This window comes from Lynx canadensis, chromosome E3, assembly GCF_007474595.2.
Source record: "Lynx canadensis isolate LIC74 chromosome E3, mLynCan4.pri.v2, whole genome shotgun sequence".
NCBI classification, from domain to species: Eukaryota; Metazoa; Chordata; class Mammalia; order Carnivora; family Felidae; genus Lynx; species Lynx canadensis.
In genome coordinates, this window is record NC_044318.1 from 33998923 (window position 1) to 34012916 (window position 13994).

The following is a 13994-nucleotide window of genomic DNA, read 5'->3' on the forward strand; positions in this document are numbered from 1 at the left end:
CAATGTAGAAAAAGAAGAAACCAGATTGATAAAGGAAGTGCTGGGTACTCCGGGGGCCCTCGAGTTTGGGGAAGCTCACCCTCCCTTGCTCTTCCGAAGGAACCTGATCCACGCTTTCCACGTTCCTCTGGACTCCCCGAGGAGGCACCTCTGTAGGGCCTGCCCTCTGGCCTTGACAGAGCTGCTTGGCTTCTCCTCTCCTGGGAGGAGAGTGAGACCATGGGTCCGTCCCTGCTGCTGTCCCTGCTGCTGCTGCCGGCATCTCTGCAGGCTGGTGAGTGTCCAGGACACCCTGGCTCTGCCCCGAGGGCCAGGAGTCCCCAGGAAGGGCTGTGGCTGGGCAGCTGGAGAAGGGGTCTGCTGGGGTAGCCGGCCAGGCCTCCCAGCTCCAGCGGGCTGGTCCCATGGTGCCAGGTCCTCCCCAACCCTTCACCCTCCTCCCTACCCCAAGCCCGGCAAGGGGGACACCCAGGCCAGAGGGCCAGTCCTGCCATCTGTCACACTTGGTGTGCTCTGTGAGCGAGGGTGCCAGAAGGTCTGGGGTTATCGTCCTCATCTCTCCCAGTGGCTCAAAGTCTCTCCTCTCTCTGCTCCAGGCAGCTCAAAAGAATGCAATCCAAACACTGACTTTGGGATCAACCAACCAGCGTCTCTCTCAGCCCCCGAGGGTGGTTCCACCTGCATCTCTTTCTCCTACTTCCACTGCTGGGAGTTAGCCAAGGATCCCAGACTGAGTATAGCCGTCAGACGGAGAGACTTCCATGGAGAGGTCATCTACAACAGTACCCAGCGTTTTATCCATAAGGATTACAAGAACCGGATCTCCCTGGACTTGAGAGAGGGTCAGAACTCCGGCACCCTGTGTATATGGAACCTGCGGAAAGAAGATGAGAATAGGTACTTTTGCCAGGTCCGAGTGGAAACGCTAAGAGACGGCAAACAGGTGTGGCAGTCCATCCCAGGGACCAAACTCACCATTACCGACGGTGAGTCCAGCTGCCCGGCAGCCACCACACCCACCCTGCATGGTGCCCTCATCCCCCAGGCCTGGCCCAAGCCCCAATCTTCCTGCTTACCCCTTCTCTCAAGCTCCTCTCCCCACCCCTCTCCCCTCCCCAGGCCTCTGCCAACTTTACTCTTTCTCCTGGATCTCCCCAAACCTGGGCTGCCTTCCTTGCCCATCCCCCTCACTGCCCCCTCCGGAGCCAGTCCCCACCCCGCGCCCCCAGCCTCAGCACCTTCCAGGCTGCCCAGGAATCCTCCCTTCTTGCTTCAAGCTGGGCCTCCAATCTTGCCTCCCTCCCCTCACCCCACGCTGTCCAGGTGGACTTGACTTCTTCAGGGCGTGGTCTGCGTTCCCTTTGTCCTGTGTCCCTGTGAGTAGCCCCTGCCAGCCCCCAGTCTTGTGTCTCCCCACAGTCGCGGGCTCAACCCAGCACACACAGCAGGTACCCAATCATGACCCAAGACCCCTGTCCCCTGGCCACGCCCCATTACCTCTTTTCCCAGTCCCCCCTGCGTCCTTCTCCTGCTCTGCTCCTCGGAACCTGGCCCACGATGCTCCCTGCCCCAGCCCCTTCCCTCCTCTCCTTTCCCATCCCCCTCTTCCCCTGCCTCCATCCTCTTTACCCTCCTTGCCTCCCCCCACCCCTGGTCCCCACCTCTGCCTGCACCGTCCCCACTGTCCACTCCGATCTTGCTCCTCCATCCTGGCCTTTGAGACATGCCATCTACAGCAGAAATATGGCGGCTGCCGCTTACCATGCACTGTGTCAGGTTGAACAACTAGGCGTACGTCACCCTGGTTAACAACCTTCCCCGCGACCCCACAGTAACAGTAGGCACTGCTCTTATCTTCCTGTTACAGATAGGGAAACTGAGGCTCAAAGAGCCTAAACGCCTGCCCAGAGCCACACTCATGGCGCAGGCAGGACTTGAACCCCGTTTCACCCCAGAGCCTCCACTCTTAACCTAGTAGCTGCGCAGCTTCACAGCTGACCTGATCCTATTGTTGTCTTCACCTATTTTAACCCAGGAACAGGATGTGTTACAGCAGCAGATCTTCCCATGTTACCCAGCAGGCCTTGGGAACTTGAACCTAGTTTGTCGGTCTCCAGAGCAGTTGGGGAGGGAGCCCTTCCCAGGAGCAGGCACTAGGGGATGCACTGTCTGTAGAATATTATCTGTAGAAATATTCCTTAAAAACTAAAAACCCCAGGTCTGCGCTTTATAATCACTTGCACTGACAATTCTAACAACGTATCACTGCTCCTGGGAGGAAGGACACTCTCCATGCCCCCACCCTTGGTAAACCACTGTCCCATCTGGCCACCGTGCTGGTTTCAGAGCAAATAGAAAGTGGCTCACAACCTGAATTTAGCAAGACAGCGTTGGATTTCTATTTCTGGCACCTCCTCCATATTCCCTTAAATGGCCTTTTTTGAGAGGTTTCCCTCTCCCCAGACCCCTCGTCCTCCTTCCCTGATCCTCCTAACTTTCCTCATTTCTCAGTTTGGTCACATTTACTATGAATTTTTCATCAATAAATTAATTTTTCTTTAAAAAAAATTTTTTTTAATGTTTATTTCGTTTTGAGAGAGAGAGAGAGAGCGTAAGCAGGGGAGGGGCAGAGAGAGAGGGAAACACAGAATCTGAAGCAGGCTGCAGGCTGTGAGCTGTCAGCACAGAGCCTCATATGGGGCTCGAACTCATGAACCGTGAGATCATGACCTGAACCAAAGTCGACTGAGCCACCCAGGCACCCCAATAAATTAATTTTTCAGTTAATACAATTAATTGGATATTCATGCTCATATTAAAAAATATAGGAAAGTAATAAAAAGAAATGTGTTTTTAATGTTTATTTATTTATTTTGAGATAAAGAGTGTGAGTGGGGAAGGGGCAGAGAGAAGGAGAAAGAGAACCCTGAGCAAGTTCCACACTCAGGATGGAGTCCGACATGGCGCTTGATCTCAGGACCGACCATGACATCCTGACCTGAGCTGAAATTAAGAGTGTGAGGCTTAAGTGACTGAGTCACCCAATGCCCCCAGTTATGCCTTTTTAAAAAAGGCTGCAGGGCGTCCCCTTGCGGTAATGTATCAAAATGTACTTATTCAGTTTCCTATTTAAAGACATTTAGGTTGGGGGCGCCTGGGTGGCTCAGTCGGTTAAGCGGCCGGCTTCAGCTCAGGTCACGATCTCGCGGTCTGTGAGTTCGAGCCCCGCGTCGGGCTCTGGGCTGATGGCTCAGAGCCTGGAGCCTGTTTCCGATTCTGTGTCTCCCTCTCTCTCTGCCCCTCCCCCATTCATGCTCTGTCTCTCTGTCTCAAAAATAAATAAACGTTAAAAAAAAATAAATAAAAAAAATTATTGAGAATAACCTCAGCATTCTCAGATTACAAGATTTAGATTTGCAAAGTCACATAGGATTGCAAAATTTGGGGCACCAGGGTGGCTCAGCTGGTTGAGCTTCCAAATTTTGATTTGGACTTAGGTCACGATCCCAGGGTCTTGGGATCTAGCCCTGCGTTGAGCCCCATATCAGGCTTCATGCTGAGTGTGGAACCTGCTTAAGAGTTTCTCTCTCTCTCTCTCTCTCTTTCTCTCTCTCTCTCTCAAATAAAAAAATTTGTGGGGGGCCAGGGTGGCTCAATGGGGTAAGCATCTGACTCTTGGTTTCGGCTCAAGTCATGATCTCACGGTTTCCTGAGTTCAAGCCCCACATCAGGCTCTGTGCTGACAGTGTGGAGCCTCCATGGGATTTTCTCTCTCTCTTCCTCTCCCTCTGCCCCTCCCCCACTCACTCTGTCTTTGTCTGTCTCAAAATAAATAAACTTAAAATATTTTTTTTTAATTTAAAAAATTTTTAAAAAGAGTTTCAAAGTTTTCTATTTCTCTGTGTTCTGAAACCTTCTGTTTAGGAATTATCTGTTATTTGACTTTTTCCAAGAGTTTACCCATAAAACTTCCTGAGCTTAGAATCTTTATAAAAGGGAATTAATAGTGTTCTTAATTTCATCTCTGACTAGTCATGAGTTAAAGTTTTTATGCTATTTCTTAAACATATCTTTTTAACATTTATTTATTTATTTTATTTATTTATTTTTGAGAGACAGAGCATGAGCAGGGGAGGGCAGACAGAGAGGGAGATATAGGATCCGAAGCAGCTCCAGGCTCTGAGCTGTCAGCACAGAGCCCGACATGGGACTCACACTCACAAACCGCAAGATCATGACCTGAGCCAAAGTCAGACGCTTAACCAACTAAGTCACCCAGGCACCCCCCCCATCTTAAACATATTTTTTAAATGTTTTGTTTGTTTTATAAAATCATCCACTTCCGAGAGGTTTTTAGATTTATCAGTCTATAGTGGAGCATACACTAACTCATAGTTTCAACACTTTTTTGTTGTTAGGTTTGGAAAAATTTCATCTGTTTGCCTGTTTGTTTTTTCCCTAAATAACCACTGCCCACATTTATTACACCTAATGCTGTTCTGTTTCCCATAAATTTACTCCTACATAGCTTCTCATTACATTCTTCCTCTGTTTCCTTCTCAGAGAAGGAAAGCTTCTCTCTGTTTTTGGTATTTTTTCTTTGGGAACTATTTCATTCATTTAAAATATTTTTTTTTCAACGTTTATTTTTATTTTTGGGACAGAGAGAGACAGAGCATGAACGGGGGAGGGTCAGAGAGAGAGGGAGACACAGAATCGGAAACAGGCTCCAGGCTCTGAGCCATCAGCCCAGAGCCTGACGCGGGGCTCGAACTCACGGACCGCGAGATCGTGACCTGGCTGAAGTCGGACGCTTAACCGACTGCGCCACCCAGGCGCCCCTATTTCATTCATTTAAAAAATGTCTCCATATTTAAAATAACGGAAGGGGCGCCTGGGTGGCGCAGTCGGTTGAGCGTCAGACTTCGGCTCAGGTCACGATCTTGCGGTCCGTGAGTCTGAGCCTCGCGTCGGGCTCTGGGCTGATGGCTCGGAGCCTGGAGCCTGCTTCCGATTCTGTGTCTCCCTCTCTCTCTGCCCCTCCCCCGTTCATGCTCTGTCTCTCTCTGTCTCAAAAATAAATAAAATGTTAAAAAAAAATTTTTTTTAATAAAATAACGGAAGTATTTAATGCTATAAATTTAACTTTGAGTGTAGCTTTAGTGTTTATATGCATTAATATTGTTTTTATATTATCTAGCATGGCCGTTTCTTTGATTAAGTAATTATGTTATCTTCTATATGTTTCTTTGATTAAGTAATTTTTAATTTTTTTAATGTTTATTTTTGAGAGAGAGAGAGAGAGAGAGAGAATGAGTGGGGGAGGGACAGAGGGAGAGGGAGACACAGAATCCGAAGCAGGCTCCAGGCTCTGAGCTGTCAGCACAAAGCCCAATGCCGGGCTCGAACCCACGAACCGTGAGATCATGACCTGAGCTGAAGTCAGACGCTTAACCAACTGAGCCACCCAGGCACCCCTGATTAAGAAATTTTTAAATTTTTAAATTCTCAACTGAGGAATGGTATTTTAGCCTTTTACTCTTCATTTCTAATAAGAGTGAATAGTGAATTTGGTCCACACTAACCTGAAGATTTTATTCAAATGGGATTTTTTTCCTTTGGATTTGATCAATTTTTTAATGGTCCGTTAAAAGAAGGTACAATCTGTTTGTAAGTCTTAAATATTAATTTAGCCTTAAAAATACATTCCAGGAGCGCCTGGGTGGCTCAGTCGCTTAAGTGTCTGACTTTGGCGCAGGTCATGATTTCATGGCTCGTGAGTTTCAGCCCCGTGTCGGGCTCTGTGCTGACAGCTCAGAGCCTGGAGACTTCCTTGGATTCTGTTTTTCCCTCTCTCTGACCCTCCCCTGCTCGTACTCTGTCTCTCTCTCTCTCCCTCAAAAATAAATAAACCGTTAAAAAAAATTTTAATACATTCCAATATAAATTAGAGGTGCTTTACAGATGTTTTCTCATTGATTAGAACAATCCTGAAAAAGGACAAATACTGTTTGATTTCACTTGTAAGAGGTCGGTCCCTAGAGCAGTCAAAATCATAGACAGACTAAAACATGGTGTCTCTTCGATCAGATGGGGGCTCCCAAATGTGGGGGGGGGGGTGATCAGTGGAAGTATGTGGCCCAGGCAAGTGAAAGGATTCACCCAAGGCAGAACAAAGGTGACAGAAGTTTTATTGACTACAGTGAAAGGGAGCAGTAGGCAAGATAGAAGAAGAAAAGTTGTCTGCAGCAAGGCAACAGGTAGGAGCTGTTTTAAAAGCGGGGAAGGTGAGGAGGTGTGATGATACATGGAATTTTCCCTTTTTTTGGTCATTGTGCCTGGTTGTATGTAGCCCATTGGTCAGTTAGGGCCTATGGATGTTTTGAGGTCACCTGATGGGTCTGTCTGGATTCAGCCAGGGAGTCCATGTGGGTCATTTTGCCTTGATCGGTTTCCATTTATCAAGCCTGTTGTCTAAAAGCAGCATCTACAGAACAGTGGATGCCAGTGGTGGGGCCAGGGGGTAAGGAGTGTCTAACGGATACACAGAGTTTCATTTTGGGAAAATTAAAAACTTCTGGAGAAGGATAGCAGTGATAGTTGTACAAGAACATGAAGAAATTTAATGCCCCTTAAGTGTACACTTACATATGGCTAAAATGGTAAGTCTTGTTATGTATATTTTACAATAAAAAGTATTTTTTGTTCCTGTGGATTTAGTGATCCCTGTTTGTCAGGGATGAAATGAGGTTCTGAGGTCACACCACTGATCAGAGGTAGAGTCAGGATTTAAACTGAGTGATGTGGATTCATCACCCCCATCCTGTGTGAGAGCTTCAGAGAGTTGCTCCCCACCCCCAATATTCCCCACACTAGGGAACAAGATTTAAGTTTCATCCAGATACCTCCAGGCCTCTGAGGGGGAATCTGCTAAATTCTCATGTCTTCTTAGCTGCCCAGATGACCACAATCACCAAGGGCCCTACCACCACTGTCACCACCACCACAAGGGACATGAATATGGAAACCATGGTCAAGGTCGCACTGCCCATTGCTGTGTTCAAAACTGCAATTTTGGGACTGGTTGTCTACCTCTGGTGGAAGAGAAGCAAAGGTAAGTTTTTCTGGGCCATGCTCCCCACCAACCTTCCCAACTGGAGTGATTCTCAGAACCCACGCGCCTCAGAATGACCGCAGGTGCAGGTTAGAAAATGCAGATCCCTGCAGATGTCTAGGTCTGGGTTTGGGAATCTGCATTTCTCAAGGTCTTATGAAGTGGTGTCCATGTGTGATCCAGTTTGAGAACCACTGCTCCAGACCAATCCCTCCCCACAAATCTGATCATTTTATAGTTTTTGTCTCTTAACTTAATCATTTCCCATCAATTCTTACCTTTTGGTTCGTGGGGAAGGGAGGGTCAGCCTTGGGAAGAGTAAGAAGAAAGCAGAAGGGAAAGGAAGTTGGTTCAGCTCAGCAAGCGTTGGTTGAAGGCCTATCTTCCAGGGTCTGGCTTATAATTTTTTTTAATACTCATTTAATTTTGAGAGAGAAACAGCACAAGTGGGGAAGGGGCAGAGAGAGAGGGAGACACAGAATCCAAAGCAGGCTCCAGGCTCCAAGCTGTCAGCACAGAGGCCGATGCAGGGCTTGAACTCACAAACCATGAGATCATAACCTGAGCCAAAGTCAGATGCTTAACCAACTGAGCCACCCAGGCACCCCCAGGGTCTGGCTTACAATTGGAGACACAAATGTAAATAAAGGGTAGGTCCTGCTTTCAAGGAACTCAGTGGAAGAGGGAGAGGAAAGGGGGTGACTACCTCATTTGGAAAGAACTGTGGTAGTCTAGGACGTTGGAGGGGAATCACAGAGAGCTTCCCATAGGAAGTGACACTACAAAAAGTCTCAAAGAGGGGCGCCTGGGTGGCGCAGTCGGTTAAACGTCCGACTTCAGCCAGGTCACGATCTCGCGGTCCGTGGGTTCGAGCCCCGCGTCGGGCTCTGGGCTGATGGCTCAGAGCCTGGAGCCTGTTTCCGGTTCTGTGTCTCCCTCTCTCTCTGCCCCTCCCCCGTTCATGCTCTGTCTCTCTCTGTCCCAAAAATAAATAAACGTTGAAAAAAAAAACAAAAAAAACAAAAACAAAAACAAAAACAATAAGTCTCAAAGAGTATAAGAGAATTAGCCAGGCAAGTGGTGAGGGTGGTGAAGACATCACTGTCCACGCAGGTACGGGAAAGCAGTGGGGGAACTCTAAGCAGTTCCGTGCTGTGGAGGAGGCTGGAGATGGGAGAAGAGAACCTCGTAAATCACACCCAAGAGCCTCTGCTCCCAGAGGCAACATGAAACAGTTCACCATGCAGATACATAAGTATGGGGTAGAGGTGCCAGAGGTGGGCCAAGCCAATCTAATGCAGTGGCAGTGTGGGTGGAGGGATAGAGCCAGACCCTGGAAGAGTTCAAGAGAGAAAACCAGTAAGACTTGGTGATCAGGCTGGTGTAGGGGCAAGGGAGTGGGAAGAACTTGGGTGAAACCACCAAGCAAATTAGAGAACACAGGAGTTCAAAGACCATGTTGTGGGGAGAACAGTGCTTCTTTAGCTTGAGACATGTTAGACATACCTGTGTGGCATCTGAGCAGAGATGTTCATCAGAAATTTGAGTGTATGCATTTACACCTAAAAGGACAGGGCTAGGGGTACCTGGGTGGCTCAATCAGCTGATCGTCCCACTCTTGGTTTCAGCTTAGGTCATGGTCTCGGGGTTGTGGGTTCAAGCCCTGTGTTGGGTTCTGCACTGAGCATGGAGGCTGCTTAAGATTCTCTCTCTCTCTCTCTCTCTCTCTCTCTCTCTCTCTCTCTCTTTCTCTCTCTCTTTCTCTCTCTCTCCCTCTGCCCCTCCCACCCCTAAAATAAAAAAACTTTTAATTAAAAAAAAAGAGGACAGGGCTAGAGGCATTAATTATTTACACCCCAATACCCTCCAATACTGATTTGAAATTCCTCTAGAGAAAGATTTCAGTGAGAGGAGATTAGTCCTATCAGATATTAAAGCACAGAGGTGAGCAGCATAGAATCTAGACTGCCTGCACTCAAGTCCTGGCTGGGGAAACTCTAGTGCAATGGTTGTATTACTCTGTGCCTCAACTTACTCATCAGTAAAATGAGAATAATAATAGTACTCACCCTGGGGGTTGTCATGACAATTAAATGTAATTCATTGAGAACAGATCTTGGCACAGAATAAGGACTATGTGAGCACTAGCACTTGTAATTATTAAGCTGCAATAATTAAAATGATTCGATGTTGTCATATTCATATACAGATAAACCAATGTATTAAAAGAGAAAAGCCCAAATATAGGCAGGACAAATAGGTCAAAATATATTCAGGAATTTAGTAAGTTAAAAACTGGCATTTCTAATCAATGGGGAAAGATGAGTAATTCAATACATGGTGAGGGAACAATTGAGCAGCCATGTGAGAAAATGTTATCTCATAATTTGCACCAAAATAAATTCCATGGAGATCAATCAAAGAGTTAAATGGGGGGTGGATGGCATGGGGGGGAGGGGAAGAACCCTAGCATCAGAATAAAGCACGTGAGACTATTTTACAACCATGGAGTAGAGGTGATCTCCCTAAATATAACATAAAACCTAAGAGCCATGAATAAAAATATTGATAAACTCAAATATATACAAATTGTTTTTAATTCTGCAGAGGAAAAATCACAGTGGTTGTCTCTAGAGTGAGGATGAGGGTTGGAGATGAAGAAAAACATGACATAGTCACTGAGGATATAGAAGACAGTATTTAAGGATTCAACTCAGATGAGAAGCCATAAACTCTGTAAAGGCATCGCCTCATGTTTTTCCTCATGCAGGTTAGAACCCTCTGGGACTTGTTCATTAGGAGTTACGTTCACCTGCTGGCACCAGAGACCAAAAGTAACAGGGCTTAAATAAGACTGAGTTTATTGTTTTCCCTCATATAAAAGGATGAGGAAGCAGATAGCAGAGGACACTGTCCTTAGGCACTCAGACTTCTATCTTCCTGCTCACTGTTAACGGCTACTGGCTTTTATCCTGAAGGTTGCCTCATGATCCAAGATGGCTGCTCAGACTCCAGCCATTATTTCTGAATCCAGACAGGAAACAGGAGGAAGGAAGAAAGGAAAAAAAAAAAAAAGACTATGCCACAGCTGTCTGTCCTCATTTTAAAGAGTCTTCCTGAAAACCCTACCCACAACTTCCCCTTGAATCTTACTGGCTAGGATGTACTATGTCCCACATCTGTCAGTAGGGCAGCACACTGCCACCCCAAATAAAATCAAGGTTCTGTAGCTGAGTAAGAAGAAATGAGTGGATATTAGGTAAGCTAATAGCATTCTCTACCATCAGCCACATCCAGAATTAGAGCTGTGTCAGCTAAGTGTGGCATAAGGACAGAGGAACACAGGCGGTCAAGGAGCTAGTGAAAGGGCAGGAGTAGAGAGTAGAGGATCATCAGGGAGCTTGGACAGCCCAAAAGAAAGTGGATTATTAAGGGACAAGAGTTCAGGGGGTCAAAACACAGATATACCAAACAGGCTGATGATAAAAGAGAGCTGGAAGGAAAGAAAGTTGTAGCATAAAAATGATGCTGGCACTGAATATTTCAGAGTTCTCAATCCCAGGGATAAAAAGGAGTCCAGGGTATGGCTGAGTGGAGTGGAGGTCACTAGAGTTGGGGGGACATAGGAGTCCCATGTGTTCAGAAGGCTGTCCCTGTTGATGATGGGACCTCCCAGGATAGTGTTGGGTGGTGGAGGGGATGTCTGTGAACCAGGGGCTGATCCTTGGGAAGCGCTGTAGACAGACTCAGAAGGACAGGAGGGGAGATGGTGGCAGGGGGACAGCAGAGGTTTCAGTGGCAGAGGGTGGAGAGAAACTGGCTGCAGCGCAGACACAGATTCCAGCCCTGAGGTTCGGCAGGGGGAGGGAGGGAGGGGAAACAGCCGCCACTCCCCTTCCGCTGTCTACTGCCTTTTCCTTCTTTCTCCCCCAGGATGAAGTGCAGGATGACAGCAGCATCCTCTATGCCTCCTTCACCCTCTCCAGCTCCTCCCTGCACCCCTCCCAAGGAGAGCCCGCAGGAGACCTTGTACTCTATCGGAAAGGCCCAGTGAGCAGGACTGAATGGGGACTCCCTGAGACTAAGCTGCACAGAAGGTCACAGCTTCTAGTAATAACCCTGGCCAGACACAGACAAAAGCCAGTGGGTGTGGAAGGCCACCAAGGACCAGAGAGAAACAGAGCCATCTGCTTCCATTCCCTCTTCAACTGCCCAGCCCTTGCCCACAAAAATAAAAGTACTAGTAGAATTTGCCTGAAGGCACCTAAGGAGAAACTGATGGCATCTTCTGTCTTTTCCTTCTCGCCAAAAATGAGCTGTAAAAGTAGCTCACACCCAAGATCCCTCCTCCAGGGCTGGTGTTCAGTGACTGCCTTCAGGCCAGGTGGGGGACACCAAACACTGGCAGCCAGCCCAGAGCCCAGACTCTGCCCCCTTATCTAACCATTCTACTTCTGCTACCATAACATGTACCGCGTTAAGTGCATCACTCATGTAAGCATCACCAGCAACCTTATACAGTCCTGGATGCACTCACCGGAGGCGTGAAGAGAAGACCCAGAATGGTTAGTGCTTTTCTCAAGGCCACACACCTAGTAAGTGGCTGAGCCAGGTCTGAACCCAGACCTGCCCTTCTCGACGGCCTCCTCCCAGGACTTGGGTCTCACTGCCTTCCCAGATCCCTGTACTGTGCCGGCCTCCCACCAGAAACAGGGACATGCCACAGGGACCGGGGGGCGGGGAGAGAAGCCAAGGGAAGCATGTGGTTAGAGACGAATGGAACCACTTAAGCCGGTAACCTGTTTTATTAACACATAAACTGCAGAGCCGTGACTTTAGCCAATTGGCCTGTAGCCGAGGAACAAACCCCACACTTAGTAGCTTCTCAGGGACCCTCTGAGGGGCTCTCTCTGCTGCTCCTGTGGAAGCGGGTGAGGCAGGAGCACACAGCTATTCCTCAAAGAAGGTCGTGGTGAACTCCCCAGGGTCATCTCCACACTGTGGCTCCTCCAGCTGCTCCGGGTCTTCTCCAACATCTTCCAGGAGTTGCTCCAGGTCCAGGTCACTGGAGGCTTCATCGTCATGGGGGACACTTCCAGCCTCCTGAGAACACTTTGAGCCTTCTTTCCCCACCATGGGACAGACCCCAAGATGGGCTGGTGGGGGCAGGCCCTTTGGCTGCATCCTGGCTTATTTGTCCTCAGACAGGCTGGTTCCTGCAGCCTTGCTTTGGGGAGCTTCCCGTTATTTAGTTTGTTCTGTTTTTCTCCCTCCTACAGCTTTGATCCATCAACTCCCATACCACCCTGGGATCCCGGCCCCAAAGCCCTCTGGCAAGACACCTGGAGCTTCATATAGGAAGAGGTGAACAGGAGGGCTCTGAGTGGCACCCCTTTGTTCGCAGAGTGCACAGGATACTGGAACTTCTCCAGAGAATGGGCAGAGACAGACCCTGAAGTCCTGGGCAAGGAGTCAGAGCTGAGAAAAATAGCATGTGTCTATTACATGGCATTTGTAGACATAACACAAGCTCTGGAGCATTCAGAGAAGTTTTTTTGTTTTTTCCTTAGTTTCTGCTCTCAAAGGGCACAATGAGGAGAGGACATTTCCAGAGAAAATTATCAACACTGGGTATATCTAATGTTAAGTGAATAATACAGAGAATGCACTGCAAGAGTTTAAAGAAGAGCTGGAAAAATCAGGGGAGGTTTTTCTGTAGATGAGCTGAGTTGAGCCTGGATCGATGGATGGTACAGAACAGAGGGAGGCCAGCAGGAATAGAGCAGGATCAAAGGCCTGCAGGAGAGAAGGAGAAGAGGAGTCTGGAAGGAAGCAGGCAGTCCTGCCAAACTGGAGCAGGGAAAGTTTGTCTCAGAGATGACTGGACGAGAAAGTGTGCGATGTGGAGTCACTGAATATTTGCAAGTACAAGTATCTAATCATATGGGTCAAGTTTTCCTAAGAATTTACACAAGAAGGAAGCTAAAAGAAACTTCTAAGAGTACAGTCACTCTGGGCCCCACCTCGAATGCTGCTTTCCCACCATTTCCGAGGCCTCTCTAATGGGTCATTTCCACCTGTGTTTGTATCCACCCAGGACTCCTCTTGTTGTGACTGAAAACACAGTCAAAGCCTTTCAGGCAGCAAAGGGGTTGATTAGCCCTGGTGACTCAAGAGTTCAGCAGCGGATCTGGCTTGAATTCAGCACTCAGATTTCTCCCCGGGGTCTATTTCTCATAACTGCTCATTTCTGCCCCCTATAGTTCAGCTTCATTCTCAGCCTCCACTTGGCCCCAGAGCCATGGGCTGTTCCCACAGAGCGGCAAATGACCTATCCTCTCAGGTCAGTGTGGTGTTTTTGTTTTTTGTTTTTTAAGTTTTTGTTTAAATTCCAGTTAGTGAACATACAGTGTAGCATTAGCTTCAGTGTAGCATCACTTCATATAGTGATGTATGTAAATATAGTGATTCCACACTTCCATACATCTCCCATGTCAGTTTTTCAGGAAAGAACTTGACTTTTCTTTTCCACTAGCTCCAGCAAAACCCCTAAGATGACCAAGCCTGGACTAGCTTAGGTGACCTGTCCATTGTGGAGACAGTCAGTGTGGCCAAAGAGATGTGTTGGCTCTAGATGACCAGACCAGAATCATGGGCAAGAGTACCATGTTATGGAAAGTAAGTCGGGATTGGAATTTTTATTTGTACAAGTTGAAAGTGCATAGTTCTCTATAACCCCCATCCCCTCCTTTTCATCCCCCTCATAGCCCTGAAGCTATTGGATCTACACTCCACATATCAGATGGGGCCATGGAGATCACTCAGGGCACAGGGCTGCATTGGTGAGCACACAGCTGGCCCCTACACTCCCTCCGCACAC

General features: G+C 47.8%; 1 protein-coding gene across 1 annotated transcript; it reads left to right on the top strand.

Annotated features, from left to right (window-relative positions):
• LOC115503701 (paired immunoglobulin-like type 2 receptor beta) lies at nt 1–11389 on the top strand. The gene is made up of 4 exons (XM_030300018.1): nt 1–274; nt 597–986; nt 6953–7114; nt 11048–11389. Exons 1-4 carry the CDS (start codon nt 220–222, stop codon nt 11050–11052), a joined length of 612 nt encoding a protein of 203 aa, XP_030155878.1. The 5' UTR covers nt 1–219; the 3' UTR covers nt 11053–11389.
• The last annotated feature ends 2605 nt before the right edge of the window (nt 11390–13994 follow it).